This window comes from Chelmon rostratus, chromosome 17, assembly GCF_017976325.1.
Source record: "Chelmon rostratus isolate fCheRos1 chromosome 17, fCheRos1.pri, whole genome shotgun sequence".
Taxonomy (NCBI): domain Eukaryota; kingdom Metazoa; phylum Chordata; class Actinopteri; order Chaetodontiformes; family Chaetodontidae; genus Chelmon; species Chelmon rostratus.
In genome coordinates, this window is record NC_055674.1 from 11,492,076 (window position 1) to 11,510,477 (window position 18,402).

The window sequence follows — 18,402 nt, forward strand, 5'->3', positions numbered from 1 at the left end:
GGCCAGAGTGAAAGGTGACTCGACATGCAGAGCAGCACTTTCTGTCCTGTTTATCAGAGGAGGAAATTACCCTGTCAGGAAAACAGAGGATGAAGAAAAGAGAGTTCAAAAACATCGCTGAGATCACTGGTGGGTGATTGACATCTATCTGACAGAGCAGCATACAGAAATATCCAATATTCACCTTTTTACAAATGATATTAACATATTGTTTTGTGTCTCCTGACACTATGTGGATTGAATTCTAGCTCCAGCAAGGCAAGTTCAATATTAAACCCTAGTATTTTTAACACTAATATGTGTAAGATAGAAGTTGTGTGATGGTTGGTGGCTCGGCCAAATATACACCCACTCACCAAGATATAAAACACCAACATCACAATAAATATACACTCTCGCTATAATCAGAATCAACACTGTATGATTTGTATGATAATTATTTATATTACTGATATGTTATGTTCATACTGTACTTAAGAGTTAGAATATTTGTATATTTCTCATGTGGTTTTGGTCTTTTTAAAATGTATCTAAAGCTTAGGCATTTCGCATTCACCCTGCCGACTCCAGCACCTTCAGTTGTCTTTTTATGCACGTGGTAGCAATCAAACATCAACGTGAATATGTCAGCCGTGGAAAGTTGCCCTGCTGCACGACTGACTCCGTTATCAGTTATTGGCTCTCCTCCATTCCAACTTTAAAGATGGGTTTTAACTGTCTTCTCCTGACTGAATGGCAATTAAACTGAGAGAATAAAGTGCTGTCCTGGCACATTTCCACCACTCCTTGAACCCTGCATACCTGAGAGGATACTCCTGGTTTCCCCTCCAGTGTGTCGGCAGAGCAGCGAGGCGGAGGTCCTGTGATGGACGGCTATCCTGACCATCTCAGTCACTGATGCGACTCGCGCTGAAGCATGAGGCGGGTCAGGTATCTCCCTTTGCAGGTATGTGGATGCCTGGGAGACAGCTGCCACCGGGCGAAGTGATAAAACAGCCCATTTCATTCTGGGGACATCTGATAGTGGAGCCAGCTCCGCGGCGTCTGGCAGCTCTGGGCCCAGATGAAACTGGATCACACAGCAGCAGGAGGGTGTGGGCACCAGGCTGTCAGAGCGAAGCCAGGAAACAACTGGTTCTGGGCTACGATTCTAGGCTGAAGGTGGAAGCGCAGAATACAACGGATTAGATGCAGAAATCCTGAGTTTAAAGTGTGTGTGGTCATGTGTGAGTGAGGAATACAGTGATTATAAGTTATATTAACACCATGTTCTTAGATTTAAACAGTATGACAAACATTGTTTGAATCCATAAGACGCATTAGAAGTGTTAGAAGCCTAAATCAATGGCAGTTTACTCTATATTTAGAGTGCAAAAAGTATATGAGCTCCTAACTTGGAAGAAACTCCACCTATGGGCTTTTCTTGCTCTTTATACTACGTCACCTGACTCCCTATTTTGCTCCTGTCGTAATTTCTACGGCCATTAGAGGTTGCTGCCTACAACAGGCCAAGATATGCATTATAATATCCTGACAGACAGCGTATGACACATTTTTTCTGGGGAAAAAAAAACACCACATCCGATTAAAAGTTAACTACAAACATGACACTTTTATTGAACTTTTTTTTTCCTGATTCAGTTACAGAAACAAGAGAGTTAACTGTTTTTTTCTTTTTCTAATCAGGGGAATAAAGTTCTATACATAGGCATGCTGCGTCACTGCACAGTCACAGCTGTGAAAACCAATATCACCCCTGTCAGCTGCCCCGCTGGAACAGTCTGAAGGCAAGACAAATCAGGAGAGGACAGGCAAGGACATGTCAAACCCAGGGAGGATGGGTGTTCAGTGGGCTGCCCAGGGATGACAAACTTAACATATAGAAGTTTTGTGCAAATTTCACCACAGTCTATTTGATTTTAAACACAGAGACGATATCAGTCGGAAGATTCTCTTTTTTTCCCCTCGAGTCTTCAAACCAACAGAGGAAGTTATTATTAGGTCCAGTGATGGTGGCATTTTGTTCCTTTTTGGGGAATCATACTATTTTGGACCATTTTTCCCCTGACTTTAATCTCTTTGCTTCTCAAGAGCCAGCTCTCTTTTGTTGTTCAAGAAAGCACAGACATTAAGTGTGTCATCTGATATACACTGAAATTATGATTGCTGTCACATGACCCTTACATAAATAGAGTTAGTATTCAAAAGTACGTCTGAGAAAGGTCTTACATGTAGAAATGGTGATAAGCATGCACAGATAGGTAGTCGACAAGTGCAAAATCTACAAAGTCACATGTTATTATGCTTTTTTTTTTAATTCCACATTGAGTGAATTCATCACAAGAACTGAAACCTCCCCCCTCCGCTCTGAGTGGTGACACTGACAGAGTTTTGTCTCATTACTGCTGATTTCCCAAAACCCTGAGGACAGTTTTTCCCCATGGGCCACGATGCACAGATCTGGGGCCTGTTTCCGACCAGGGTCGGCCCAAACAGAGCCTGGCGTAGCAGCACACGCTCTCTTTGGGCATGCAGCTGGCCTGCTGGTACCAGTCCTATTTTAGAATAGCCAGTGGGTAAGACATAAACATACAGCAGCAGCCAAGGGTTGACCCTTAGTCTTTTCTTAGTCAAGGGTTTCTGTAAGACCAGGGGTCACCAAAATGACTGTTGGTGGGCTCCAAGATAGTTTTTTCAGCCCTCCCTGTTTTTATCCCGAAAACATCACAGATTGATCCTTGTTCACTGCATGAAGTGCCAAACGTTATTCACAGCCATTGTCATTTTACTGAAAAAAATAAAAACTAATTACGTGTGCACCCCCCGTAACTGTTACAGCAAAGAGTGGACCACTGTCTGCACAGGAGGTACAACTGACAAAAATCCCCATAAATGACAACTCATATCATTTCTTTGAACATTAATCAAGCAAAAAAAATAAAATAAAAGCATATCTAGTGTTGGCAAAACGGTTCCAAAATGCTAGTTTAAAAAAAGTAAAAGACACCAGCATGAGATAAAATAAAAGCATAATGTAACAACAAGCAAATGTATGAATGCAAAGCAAACCAGTTAAAAAAAAAACCCAGATAAAAACAGTTTGCAGTGGTCAGTCATGTGACACTGGTGTCTAAACTCAGCCTACAGTTAAAAAAAAAGAAAAAAGTAAACAAGCAAGCAAAGCTTTACAGCACTACTATGTACACAGCTCCTCGGGTGAAGAGAGAGAGCCGGCGAAGGGAAAGGGCGTGAAACGGAGACTCCAGTGAAACAAGAGTCCGTCTTGGCACGGAGACGTGAGCTATAGCCGACCACAGGGAGACAGGAGGAGGATGAAGAGGAGGAGGAGGAGACGCTTCAGCAGATGAAGAACCACACAGAGCAGAGCAGAACGGGCCGCCCCCACATCACACAGAAAACACACACACACACACACACACACAGACAGACCGGGGAGCCATTTTCTCACGTAGATAGGACTGACTGGGATTTCCACTGTCGCAAAGACCCCCCTCGGACCGCCTCTCGCTATCTCCTTCCTCCTCGCTCTTCCCGTCCATTTGATCTCCCTCCCTCTACCTTGCACTCTAAATCTGATCTTTCTAAGGCTCTAGGATATCTCCACACACCGGCATACGCAGCCCTATATACAGTCTGTCACTCACAGCCTGGCTACTGTATCTGCATCAGTGTTGTCCCTGTGGTTCTCTGCCTCTCGGGGAAGTCGCGTGGAGGAATATTTAGCACCAGAAAGCAACCTTGACTTTGAATTCAACTCCCAGCGCCCATAAAATCACAACACTCACGGACGCACACGTAAAACACAGATAGAGGAACTAAGAACAGGAGACCATTTCATTTCCTCGCTCCGTTTCCTGCTGATATAAAGTGACAGTTCCTCCTGGCTGGTTAAAACCGCCAGTGGCCACTGGAGATGTGGGAGAACAGCGCACAGTAGTCTGACCTAGATTCATGAGGCGGCGGCTCCCCGCTAACGACTGACGCCCTCCTCGTCCAATCAGAATCCACTCTACTCCACCGTATATCTATATTTATATATATATATCTAAAAGCAGTTCATTAGCAGCTTGTGATCCCTCTGTTCACGCTGCTTTTGTCTCTGGGAGCTTCTTTTCCGGCCGCAGTTCGGGGGCTTCACAGTTTGTTTCACGTTTTTCAAAGTGTCCATGCAGGTGGGAGGATGATGCAAGGTGAGAAGAGTTATGTGTTTTATTCACAGACGGTGCAGAGAAATGCGAACCGGCAACAGAGGTGGAGAGGCAGGAAGGAGACGTGTTGGAGGGCGAAGCCGAGGGGTAGAGTTGAGGTGTAGGAGATACAAGCACGCTTTTTTTTTTCCTCCTCTCATATACTCCACATACACACAGAGGCCGGATTCTCTTTAAGAGGGCCGTGCTCGAGCTGTACAGTCGCCCGTGTGCGCTGCCTTTCACCTACGCCGCGGATAGATGGAGGACAGAGCCAAATGTTTCCACATGAGCGCCAGCATTGTGAGGGGCAGCAGCAAAGACATCCTGACGGACAGGAAGGAGAGACGGAGCAGGAAAAAGCGATAGATTTCACAGTTTTCGAGGATGCTTACAGTGCTGTAGTCTCAGGAGAGCAAATCAAACAAAAAGAAAAAGAATACTGCATGTCAATGTTTTCAGATCTGACTCAGCGTGGGGTTTTTTTTGTTTGCTTGGTTTTTTTTTTTTTGCTACTTGCTGGTCGAGCTTTTCAACACTTCTAATAGAGATTTGTGTGCTAGAAGAGCTTTAGCTCTGTCCTCCATTCCCTACTTTCTCTCAGTCACACACACTCACACTATGGTTGATTGGCACGCAGTCAGTGTTTAAGTCTGTACACAGAGTGAAAGGGCCCTGTTGGCATCCGTGTTTTAAGTCCAATTCAACCAGGCCCCCTCGTCCGGGACCCTTCCCTCCTCTCCATCCTCTTCTTCTCTTCATTTTCTACCACACATCTTCTTTCCAGTCCTCCTTCTCACCACAGCTGCCTCCCTGTGTAGGTTGGAGGGGCAGAGGGCACCTGTAGAAGGAGAAATTAAGTTTGTAAATGAATAACGATCCGGACGGCGTATTACACTCACACACACATCTTTACACACATGCACACAGAGGCTGCATAGGTCACATTTATACTTTTTGCTCACGCTTGTCTGCAAATCCCTCCACGGTTAAGTACAGCTGCATCTATGACTGTCTTTTACTTTCAAATAAAAGCCTCTCGTGTCATCTGGTCAGTAAAATGTCCCAGATTTTAAAGCTAACCACGGAGTAGCTGCATTTAAATATTGTGCTCTACAAAGCTGGAACAAACCTCCAGAACAGATAAACCTGGTCCAATTCGTACCACCTTTAGACTTCAAATCCTTCATGCTCACTGTTCCCTTTAAAGCAATAATTTGACTTTTTGGGAACAAAGCGTATTTGCTTTTTTTTTGCTAAAATTTAACTAGAGGCTGGTTAACTTTGCTTAGCAAAAAGACTTGAAACAAAGGGAAACAGCTAGCCTGGCTCCGTCCAAATGTAACAAAAAGCTCACAAATGAGCATTTGAAACCTCTTTTGTTTAATCCACACACAAACTGAAGTGTAAAAGTCACATCTTGAGTGTGGTAGGTGTCAATTTGTTATCTTTGGATGGATCAGGAGAAGTTGCTCCCAGTCTTTATGCTAAGCTAAGCTAACAGCTGCCTTAAAATTTGCCAGGCAGACGAAAGAGTGGCATCGATTTTCTCAGCTGACTCTCAAAAATGTCAGACTCTTCAGTTAACTCAATCTTACACCACTTTGCCCTCGCATCCTTAACTCTCTTCTATTTAATTCTGCACTTTCATCTTTTATATCGATTTTATCCTTTTAATTTGCTGTGTTAGAATTTTTTATTTAATATATTTTCTGCCTCATGCCTTTGAGTATAAAGCTTGTTGTATAAAGAATCTCGCCTTGTCTTGAAAATGATTACACAGACACACTGTTCGTACAAACTAATGATATCTAATGCAGAGCATCTTAAGGAGACGTCTCTGTGTTCTCGTTGTCGGCTAAACGAGCTGCAGTCTCTAGGAATAGTGACTATAAATGATCTTTTAGTCAGCAGAGAGTGTGTGCTTCAGCGTTTTCGCCTCCAGTGGTGTGTGAGGTGGTGTGTTATGCTGTTGTTGTGTGGCAGGCTTAATTCATAACACAGCGGCTGGGAATAAGTTCACCTGTGCCAGCCAACAGCGCCCATTCATCCTGCATAATGAAGGCGGTGGCAGGCCGGCAGACAGTCGCATCACTCAGCGGACAGATAGATGTTATTTACACACACATGGAAGCTCTCCGACGCAGATCAGATGAGTGGGCCCAGATGAGTGACCATTTGTGACAAACCACCCATGCATGTGCCCACAAGATACAACACAAGCAGGCACATGACCATGCACCCACTGATAACACACACACACTCACACCTCTCCCTCATTCTTGTGCAATGACGTACGGTGTGGATCTGGAACGCACAAATGTGCATGCAGTTTTGTCGGCGTGATCGAATGAGAGAGCGGCGTGTAAGCGGCGTGTACCTGTGACTGGGCGGATGTACTCACCGCTCCCCCGTTCAGGATCATGGTCATCTCGGTGGGCTGGTAGACGTTGCTGCGGAAAGGAGCGCTGGGCCTGGCGCCGGTGTTGCTGTTATGCTGCCCGGCGCCGCTACCGCTCCTCAAGCCTGGCGTGGAAGAGACAGAGAGGCGGACAGAGATTACTTACTGTGACTCACCGCGTCACTGTCTGTCTTGAAGGAAGAAACACTTGCTGTGTAACCCTGCACCACAGAAATTTCCTCCTGTGCTTATTTCTGGCCACACATGCAAATATTTCCTGGTGTTCTATTACTCACTTTGGCCTACATTCCACCTACAGCCTGTCCGCACATATTACGCCTGTCTGCTGTAAAATATTGGATTGTACTGCACCTGCAGTGTTCTCATCGTTGTATCCGTAGCCCTGGTTCTCCACAAACTGCCTGTGAGAAAGAGGGATGTCTTCGTCGAAGCTGGTCTCCCTCATGCGCGTGGAGTTCTGGGAGGTGTCAAAGTAATCCGGGGCAGTAGGCTGTGGAGGGGGTCTCAGGCAGATGTGGGATTCAGGAATGGCATGGAAGATCAGCAGCAGCCAGCCCTGAGCCACTAAAGCGATGGCCAGCGCTGGGTCATTCCAGTCCGGGGACCTCCCCAGCCAGGCGTTGCCGTACAGATAGAAGCCCACCCAGGCCACCCACAGCAGCAGCGACAGCAGGCAGGTCACCAGCAGCCAGATGGCATTGCAGCGCCACTGACGCGTCTTCCCACACAGGGCCAGGGAGGCGGCGGTCAGCGCGGCTAGCAGGAGGGCTAGCACGTAGCTGCAGGCTAGCGAGAAGTCCAGTGGCAGGTACTGACAGGCGGCTCGTCCCTCCCTCAGCACGGTCAGAAGTAGCCACTCGGCGGCGATGATGCCCTGCACGGCACTCAAACCCAGTGCAAGGCCTGTCAGAGCGCAGCCACCAGGGCTCCGGCGCTCGCGGCCAAGCCTGCGCAGGCGGACGCCCTGCACCAGCAAGCAGGAGAAGCAAACTGCAAACAGGAGACCCCACAGGGCCCTGCGGAGCAAACATAAAGACTCATCCTGCTCGATCAGGTAAGCGAAGCTCAGGCCGAACAAGCCAAGGATGCCGAGTAGCAGCAGGAGGATGGGTCCCACGCCGCTGCGCTTCTCGGCCTCACTGATGTGGTGTAAACGGCACAGCAGGACTAGGGCTAGCAAGATGGCGGTCAGCACCCCACCTGCAGCCACTGACTCGACAGCCACACCCCATATGGAGTCCAGGTCACAGAGGAGGGTGTAGGGACGCACAAGACCCCAGCCGCAGCCTCTCGGGAGAGTCTCAGAGTCCTCAGAGTCTTGACTGGTGGCGCGGTGAGCAACAGTCAGCAGCAGCAGGAGGAGGACCGGGAGGAACGCCATCTCTGAGAGATCAACAGACCAGAAGACAGAGAGAGGAGGAAGTCAAAAGAGGATGGAGAAAAACGGGAGAAAAAGAGAGAGTGAGTCAGTCGTGCTGGTCATAAATGTTTGAAAAGCAACAGTTGAGTTGAGCAATCAGTCATCCACAGTAATCATCCGCCTGTGAGTGACAATACAGACAATCAGCCACTGCTGTGTTTCAGAGAGGAAACAAAGGACAGTAGTTCATGCAGGGTGAATGACTGAGGCCTTTCCAAACACACAAAAGCACACACACATCCTGTTTCACTAATGGTAGCCTATAGCCCTGCCCTTTTTTGAACCTTTTAAAGGCTTTAAGGTTTTCATTTTGTGGCAAACAACTTGAAACAAACAGCGTACACGTGGCTGAAAAATACCCATAAACCCAGAAGAGCCCAGATAAGCTGCCCTCAGTTCAAGCGCAGAGATGTGAGGTCAGAATCGTAGCACCTACATTACTACAGAGCAGAGTTTCAGGTGCATTATTTGTCCAGCCTTGTCAGACGAACGGGCCGCCCGGAGCACTGACAGGAAAGCTGCAGCGTCATGCATATTTTTATGAAAAAACTGAGATATGGAGAGGGGAAGTAGTGGGTACATGCAGTTCTACTCACTATCAGGCATCTAAGGGCATCCAGCAAGACATGAGACAATGCATAATGCACCGCACACCAACACCGACGCCTCGAGCACAAGTACAAACACACATATACTTTTGTGTCCCAGAGAAGAAGAAGAAAACACAGCAGCAGCCTGTGTGCAGAATCAATGCTGTCTCTGTCTACCTGTTCCTCCTTTATTCATCACAACTGTCAGACACACACACGCACATTCTTTCGCTTCATTGAGGTCTTTGCTGAATGATCAGTGCTGTCGTTTCACCTGACAAGCTGTGTGTTTTATGAGAGGTTGATTTGTATTTAAAGCCACCACGAAACCGCACACACACAAACACACACACACACATACACACAAACACGCACGTACCGTTTTGCCAGGTTGCTGTCAAGCTTTCAGAAATTCTTTCCAAGCTGGCTCACACACGAGTGTGTCAAACAATCTGCTCTGACAAAGAACACACACAGACACACTATTTATGCCTGTCTATGCTGGAGGCTACACTTTGGATTGTTTATTTCAGAGGACTTCAGTCTCGCTGTAATTTGGACATTAAAAAAATCCCCCCGTGTCCACAAATGGACAATATTTACATGCCACATGAAGGACACTGGATATTCCCTGTTTCATATTCTCCCTCCATGCCAGTAAGTCAAGGGGAGTCACACAGTAAGGCCGTCAGGGGAGAGTGGTTGGTTTAAATACACACCAGCCAGGGCTACAGGTCGCACTCAGTCCTTCCAGCATGCAGCTTATTAAGTGGGGCAGACAGAGAGAAGGAGACAGTCCCCAAGACACTCTGATTTATGTTGTCATGAGGAAAATAGCGAGAAAGTGGGAGGGAGTCTGGCGGATCTGCAGCAAATATACTCGGACTAGACCTGAGTTTCATTGTACTGTTTCTCACTCTCAGTATACAGTATGTGAAAGATTTAGAGGTGAAATGATTTGTCTATTAATGCATTAATCAATGCATGAATCACGTCAAGTCATTTTTCGAGCAAAATACTAAATATTTCAGTCCAGTTTCTCAAAAGTGAGCATTGCCTACTTTTCCTTCTTTTACACTACAGTAAACTGAAGCATTTAGAGATTTTCACAAGCGAGCTATGACCTGTTTCTATGAGCTAATGAGAGTTAACTTATTAACAATACTTTGGCATAAAAGTTACGTCCATGACTCCATGCTGCTGAAATCTGGAGAGGTTGTTTTAAACAACAGTTACTTTTTTGCTCAGTTCTTCCTCAAATTTCCACAAAACACAAACGTGTATGCACTGATATTGCACCCATCCATTTATTGCAGGCTTTGATGTTTCTGCCCTAATATCCATTAAAAAAAGATATTTTTAAGGCAGCGGTTGTTTACAACTTCTGTATTATCATTATTTATTTCTGCGGGACCCCAGAGGGCATGAACATGTGTGGGTATATGTGTGTTTGTGCATATTCATTTGCTTCGAGCTCTTTCATGTATCCTTCAGAGATTTAAACCCTCCTAACTCCTCCTCACGCCTCCTCATTACTAAAATTCTCCACTCTCCCGTTTCCTGCCGGTACTGCAGCCTACCGTTTCCTGTCGTCTCCTTCCCTCCCCGCTGCAGCAGCTCACACCCGCTGGTTATTATTGGTCTACGTTGACATCAGTCGGTGCTTAAAGAGGGATGAGTCACATGCACAATAAACAGTGTTTTATTCACACAAACACCTCACACTAACATGCATACCTGCAGAAATGGCACAAAAACACACACAGACACACACACACTCCTGGTAAACTCATGCTTTATCCTAACTGGTTCCACCCCATCTCTAAATGACAGGAGTAAAACAAAAGGGAGAGAGAGACAAAGAGAGGAAGGCTCGTTCGTCCAGCAGACAGCTCCTCCTCTGTCTTTTCTTTTTTTGGACTTTTCTTGTTGTCTTTCTTCACCGCCTTCTTTTGCCACTTCCTGATGACAGAGCCCGTAAAGCCACACAGACGGAGCGCGCGCTCACAGCGAGGAGACGCAGACAGCGGATCCTAGCGAGCGACGGCTTTTTCATCCACTCACCCTCTCACCCAGTCACTCCCTCTCGCACAGATGGTTGCCCTGGTTGCTTTTTGAGTGTGGCTTGGCAGACCGGTGAGCTGAAAGCTGAAGGATGCACACAGAGGGCTGCCAGAGGCCACACACACACACACATGCATGTGCAAAATCACCAATGCTCACGCAAACATGCACCACGAACAGTACGTCAACACACACCTCCAGCACACATGGCACACTCTTGAGTCCTCTTCCCTGCCTCTCACTCACATGAGTCATGTGAAAAGAGAGCGAGAGCCCCTGGCCTTCCGCTTTGTGCGGCGCAGAGGATGCTGCCGCCGTCTCATCCTCCCCTCCCTCCCATCTTTCGAGACATGTTTCTCTCTCTGTCACTCCCGCTCCATGCAGCCATTTCTGCCCTCCCCTCCATTTAACATCCTCTATTCTGTCGGATTTCAATGCCACCTCTCCTCCAGAGCAGGCGGAGCGCTCTTCTTTCTCGGCTACATTTGAAGATGCGCTGTGAAAGATGCGCCTCACACACCTCCTCTCCCTGCGTTCTCTCCCCCTTTTCACCCCCAACATCTAATCCAAAGCACACCCCTTATTCCTTCCATTTTGGCTTCTCCTTCTTTCCTCCTTGTGCCCCTTCCTCCCCCCTCCTTTCCTTTGCCTCTATTCTTGCTGTGTATCTTATGTAACTGGGGAAGGATCCAGCTCCTGCCAGTTCTGCTGCATGGCTGCTGTTTCTCAGGCATCATCTTCCTCAGTGCCAAGCAGCCTGCTGGCACTCAGAGGTCCATCTTTGTTGTGTATTCCGCACGTTGCGGGGTTACATGCACTCAGGCTGCACGTGTCACTCACACACAGCTACACAGGCTAGCATAATGCCCGGGTGTGCTGGCTCTATTTGCATGTAAATATAACATTCTGCTTGGTGGCATGTATTATGCATCTTTGTGTGTGTGTGTGTGTGTGTGTGTGAGGGCACCACATTCTCGCACAAAGCTGAATGTGGCAAAGTATGCAGCATGCATTCCTTATAGCGCTGCTGTTTAACACACAACAGGAATACAGGCGTGAGAGTGCAAATGTGCAGCACTGCAGTCCTTCCAATCTGATCCAGGACGGGCAGAGATGAGGAAATCTAACGAGCCGTCCTGTGCAATTACCTCCTCCTATAATTATCAGACATAGCACACAACCAGATGCTGCCTAATTACTGGGGTGATAATTGGGAGGATTATTGCGTTTTGATGACTCGCTTCAATTCTCATTTTTTCTCCTACTGTTTTATTTATATAGACTATTGTGGTGATAATGGGGAAAATGTGTGTGTGTGTGTGTGTGTGTGTGTGTTTAGGTGTACGGCCGGAAACGCACTGATCCAGCTGCGGGACCTGCGCTAGCATCTGCTTGCTGGTGACGCTATCCGAGACTCCAGCCTTGCCCGCCGTCTCCTCTAACACTGAGACACCTTTCCTTTTATGCCAGCGCATAAATTTACATCTTGCATCAGTCGCTGGGATTACATAAGGCCTTAGCTATCAGTCATGTCATTAACCCGGGCCATGCGGATGTCCCATCTCACTGCATGAGATTTGCCGTGGATTAAAGATGCAACTGCGCTTCTAAATAAGCCTGAATGCTCTAATAGGCAGCTTTGTTAATGGAGGCATCTCAGACTTGTGAGCTCTGTTCTAGTGAGTCTTGAGTGAGAAAAATTGGTTTGAAGTTGCTCCAAGTGTTGAAGCCTGGCCTGAAATATGTCCAGAAAGGAGAAGAAATGGAGGGGGTGACAATAAGGAGGGCTTAGATATATGACATAAACATATGTCTTTCTTCTTCTCTGATTCATGTGTCTTTCTGATCCTCTAATCGCTTCCCACCTTTACACGTACATCTAAAAGTTTCGACACTTTGACAGGACACATGGTCATTGTTGTAATGCACGAGCCAGAGACTGCTTCACCGATCGTGCGTTCAGCTGGAGTCAGAGACCTCCTCCGCAGAAAATTGCAAAAGCGCAGCCAATATACATGAGATTTCCAAGTCTGCATTTTGAGGAAGATATCTTTGCTGACACGAATCAATCCCGACATCACAGCTGACACGCAGACCTTGTGCATGTGCCCGGCTCGGCTTGACCCGGTTTGGCGTCAGACCCGTGCGGCAGGGATTTGTATCTCCGTCACAACAGGGCTGCCTCCTTGAAGGTGTGCCTTTAACTGGTGATGCACTCGTTTGAGGCGATGACATTTAAAAGCAGTGCCCTCTTTAGCTCTGTTTTCTGCTGCACTGTGCGTCGGTTGTTGGTAGCCAGCTACTTATGATCATGGATTTTCACACTGCTTGGCGTCTACTGCTTATTGCTGAAAAACGGAGACATGGTGATTGAAACTGATATCTAGCAATAGCAGTGGAGGCTATTTAAACATGTCACTGACGAAGGCCATCTGACGTCACTGCAACTTGCTTGGAGGCGGTCAGGCGTGCTTTGACCCGTCTCCAGAGATGGTCCATCTCGGGTGCGACTCCGCACGATTCAGCACCTTTAAACTGGTCATGAAAGTTCAAATCAGCATGATGTGGTCTGACGTGTGGCCAAAAGTGACACCCAAACGCTGAACCTCTGATACAGGTTCCCTGCACATAGATTTATACTTGAAACCACATCTACAGTAACAAACCCGAGTATGCCGAATTGTCTTTTAACGCCCTGACAAGATATATGTTGTAGCTGCCTCTTCCAGCCCGCGCATGATGTCATTTGCTTGATGGACTTGGCCGTCAGGCAGATTTATCTTTTGAGTGCGTCCAGCTCACCACTGGAAACTCATCCAACTTCCTCCTTCAAATAATGTGCACGATAACCATGAATTACAACACACGCTCTGCTCCACCTGACTTTGTCTCCAATCTCCACACATCTGTAAGCCTCCGCAGTGACGACACCGAGCGCTTGCAGCTGGTAGTGGCAGATAAAAAAGATGGGAAATAAAAGGGCATGAAGGAGGAGAGGAAAGAGGGGGAGAGGTGCCGTAGAATGTATGGGTGTGCAAAAATGTCGAGGAGGACAAATTTCAGACTCACAGACGACAGCAGAGGCAGGGCTAAAAGGGAAGACATGAAAAGATATTGAATGGCGAGAAGTGGTCGTTCGTTCGCTGCGCGGCCTCCTGGGTGTCACTGTGAAGGAAGTGAGAGTGGACGTGTTTTCCCCAGCCTCCTCAGACATCCCCAGCCATCCTAATTAAGCCTCATTATCATGTGACTGGGCTCACAGCAAGACCATATGCTAATTGACTTAACAATTAACAGTGCCAGTGCCTAACACCCCTCCCTCTGCTCCCCTTTTATTCTTCCTCCTCCTCTTCCTACAACAACAACAGATGGGGAGGGGGTCCAGCGATGGATGTGAAGGCATCCCAATAAAACGCATCCAGAAAGCAGAGCCAGAGACATGTGCTCTGATTCCGTGTGATATCAATAAGCATATTCTCTGATAGATAAAGTGATGGGATCTTGCCGTGGGATGAATCAGGGGGTGGGTGGTGGTGGTGGTGGTGATGGTGGGGGTTGATCACAGGAGCCCAGAAAGATCAGATCTGGTTAGAGAGTGTGACGATATAGATCAGAGGAGCAGGAGGAACAAGAAACAGCCGGATGTGTGAAGGAAGAATTGGAGCGAGCCTTGTGCCTGGAGCATGTGTGTGTGTGTGTGTGTGTGTGTGTGTGTGTGTGTGTGTGTGTGTGTGAGGGGAGGAGGGGCGGGTGCATAAACACAAACGCACATATGAAAGGAGAAGCAGGGAAGTTCTGATGTATGTGAAAATCACAGTCCATACAGCTCATAGGCTCAGCTGTGACATGAGCACATAAAGAGGCCACACACACAAACACACACACACACACACACACACACACACAGAGTCATATTTCCATCTCTTTTGGGGACATTAACTATACTTACATTCATTTCTTGGAGCTTCACCCTAACCTTAACCCACGTCTTCACCCTAAAATTTAACGATTTACAGTATGAGGACTTGCGTTTTGTCCCCATAAGGAAGGCAAGTCCCCACAATGTGACTGTGTACATGAGTAATACAAACACACACACACACACACACACACACACACACACACACACACACACAGTCATCCGAATTAGGTACATATGGCATCAGCCCTGAGGAGATACTGTAGCATCCTCTTTTCCCATGAGGAAGCTAACTAACTCGTGAAAGCACCGCCTGAGAATAAACAGCTCCTGTGTCCTGAATATTGATTAATGGTGGAAAACAGAACACTCCAAAATAGGCCCGGGAGCTTTCTGAGTACACAAATACTGCACTGACAGAGGCCCCCGGCTCACGCATCATCTGTCTATTCAACAACGCATAGTCAATCCACACATTGACTTCCATTCCAAACAAACCTCCTTTGTCTAATTGGACTCCAGCGGGCGTTTAAGTGCAATTTCGAGTTAAGACAAGCAGAGTGCAGGGCCCTGCCTCTTGTTTATGAGGCTGGCGTGGGAAGGACAGGGCTCCTGCAGGGGGGGACACCCTTGGTTTTAGCTGACCTAAGGAGCAGCGTAATGCAAACACGCATTTAGAGAATGCTCTTTTTTCTTTTCTTTTTTCCAGCCCCCCCCCAGGCCTTAACAATACCGGCCACATGGGAGGGTCCCTGTGGGGTTCCAGAAGAGTGTGTTTGTTTGAGGGAGCAGCAGTAAGACCATTGTTACTCTGTGTTTGTGTGTGTGTGTGTGTGTGTGTGTGAGAGAGAGAGAGAGAGAGAGAGACAGAGAGCGTGCGATCCAAAAATAAAGAATGACATCTAACCTCAAAGCTAAAGAATGGAGGAGTGATTGACACTCCTAAAATGTCCCAGCGTATTGTGAGGTGAAAATGGAGGCGCAGCTACTAGAAGAGACCGACGTTTTCATCCTCGTGAGAAAAACGTGCCACAACCAGCCTCTCGTTAAATTTCACACAGGTCGAAGTCCTGCGTGTCTTTAGTCACGCTTAACGTGATTTTGTCAAATGCTCCTTGGGGTCAAGCCCGTGCGTTGCCAAGCCCTGTGCGTAAATGTACTGTGCATGCCTGCGACATGCCCTGCGCGTAAATGTGTAAACGCACATTTCTGCAACACGTCTACAACACCGCGTGCCCTTTCGGCTTCACACACCTACACCTACATTTGGTGCATCGACATCGCCTTTCTCCAGGGGCTGTCAGTGATGCAACTTCCACCTCAGCGGCGATAAGCCCCGAAACAGCCACGAACCGGCAGATGCGTTCAAATACACGGAGATCCCCTGTGGGTTCTTCAGCTTTAATAGTCCTTCTCATTGAACATACTGAACATCACGCACACGCATATCCACAAGGACATCTCACCCCCCTGCTCCCATTCTTGTTAATCAATATCCTGTGGGCTACATGATGAGCAGCACGTACCTTAATCGACGTAAACAAATCCGATGGAGGACGACGGCGGATGCACGGTTGTCAGGTACGATGGCAGACTGAGTAAAAAATGTCACATTTCGGAGTGAGCTCCGCTCGCTGGGTTTGCGTATCCTCTCTCCATCCACATGGACCTGTGCGCGATCAGCCCAGATGATTCCTCCTGCTCCACGTCTGAAACTGGAGGAGCCCGGTTATTCAGCCCCCTGTCCTCAGAGGCAAAATGCCGAGTCTTGACAAGTCCAAACGGGGGGACACGGAACACACCGGGGCGTTTGGATTCAAATGTGGAAGAGATGCTTGATCGTGGTCCCCTAAATCCTTTGTTCAGCGGTGCGCATCTTTGACTTTCACTCTGCACCAATACAGCGGCGTTCATCAAAATAAATAAGACACGCAATCAAGCTGAATCCCGTGATGCGCAGAGACGGCGCCCCCCGAACCAGCCGGATCCCCTGCGCCTGATAGTGCGCCGATTATGCCGCTGAGTGTCCGGGTTGACGCTCACTGCTCCCCGCTGCACGTCTCCCGACTGAATGCATCACCAAAACTGCGCTCCGAACGCGCGTGCTGTTAATCCCTCTCTGCGCACACACACACGCGCGCGCACACACACACACACACACACGTTCACATAGAGAAAGTGACAGCTCTCCAGAGCCGCCACAGACCCCACTGAGTCCCCGCTGTCCTCCCTTCCTTTCACCGTTTTACCCTCCAATGAATTAATAGGTGTCTGACGCAGGAACCGCCTTATTAAATCCTCTCTAGACACACAGCGGGTGTCTCACGCGCACGGACCCACATACACACACACAGGCGCACACACACCTCGTAAATCTATTGTCTTAATGTCACTGTTACAGACTGTACACGCAGTGTCGACTCTCTGAATGCTGCTTCTGCTTAGTTCCAGTTTGGGGGACTGTTTCTGACTCGTTCACTGCGCTAACTCATAGAAAATATGCCGACATAGTGTCAAGTTAAACTACCAAAACTCAACTTCCGGCTATATATTCCAGAATAAAGTTCTTAGATTAGTTTACATCTCAGAAACCAAGCCATCATGAGATAACTATCTTATCTAATCTCATAATGTATTGCTATATAAGACATAAATGTGCTTTCCCCCTGTAGGAATGGTTAATGGACTGCATTTAATCCAAAACACTGTGCAGTTTGCCTCTCATTCCCCCATTTACACCCTCACACATCGATGGTATCAAGTTGGCATGCAGGCTCCCGCCTACCCGCCAGGAGCAAATTAGGGTTCAGTGTTTTGCTCGGGGGCACTTCAACACGGAGACAGAAGATTGACCTCTGAACCTTTCAGTGCAGCCTTAAAAGTGCATTATGAATCCTGTACTCACACTGAGGCTAGGTTTGTTTGAATATTCGTCAACTCAGAAATCTGTGCCTCCCTTTTTTACCAGTCTCGACGCTTTTAGTTTGTAAATAATGATACTTTTATTTTGAAAGAAATCTAGCCTCTTTTCCGGGACAACTCTGGTTATATAGGGGAGCTTGACACAGCTACAATCCGTCGTGGCTTGTTATTTCTCCCTCTCGTCACATGCTTGTCGCCTCAGCTGCTCCAGTTCATTTACCACGGAGGCTTTCTATGGTGGAGCCCACACAACCCCCACTACCTCCACGCCCCCCCTCCCACTACCATCCTGCCTTTATCCCGGTGCATGCTGTGAGCTCAGTGGTGGAGATTTGTGGCAGTGTTGTCACAATCATAACTGCCTCCCAAAAATGTTACCTCTGCAGATGTGCAGGAGTGGAGCATGGCAGCCATGACACCTCTGACCAGGTAACCATAATGCTGCAGCTGGTGTGAAATATTACCAGACAATGGGGGAGCAAACATCCCTTCTTCATCAACTCACAAAGCAAGGGCTCATTTTATGGGATTGCAGATAATCCAGTGGTTTGGGGGTGTTAATGGTACCAAGATAAACCCTGCTGCAGCATGAGGGAGAAACTGGGAACCAATCACACACACATTTTCCACACACACACGCACATTCTGTATGGGATTGCCCTCTCGTTGCCGCTTTCCCCCCTCGCTTTCCCCTTTTCACACACTCAAACGCATAAATACATGCAAAGTGAGATGACATGCGGGCTCTAGGCATTAAGGAGGCGTATCATATGGAGTGGCAGCTGAGGATGTGAGACTAATCTGACAGGTGCAGCCCGAGAGAGTGACAGCATGGGAAGAGGGGGTGGAGGAGGAGG

At 47.6% G+C, this 18,402-nt stretch overlaps 1 protein-coding gene across 1 annotated transcript; it reads right to left on the bottom strand.

Moving 5' to 3' along the window:
* Positions 1-3,095: 3,095 nt before the first annotated feature.
* Positions 3,096-16,983, bottom strand: gprc5ba (G protein-coupled receptor, class C, group 5, member Ba). The gene is made up of 4 exons (XM_041956923.1): positions 16,150-16,983; positions 6,982-8,013; positions 6,613-6,734; positions 3,096-5,049 (listed from the first exon to the last, which is right to left on the bottom strand). The coding sequence occupies exons 2-4, from the start codon at positions 8,009-8,011 to the stop codon at positions 5,005-5,007; spliced, it is 1,197 nt and encodes a 398-aa protein (XP_041812857.1). The 5' UTR covers positions 8,012-8,013; positions 16,150-16,983; the 3' UTR covers positions 3,096-5,004.
* Positions 16,984-18,402: the final 1,419 nt, after the last annotated feature.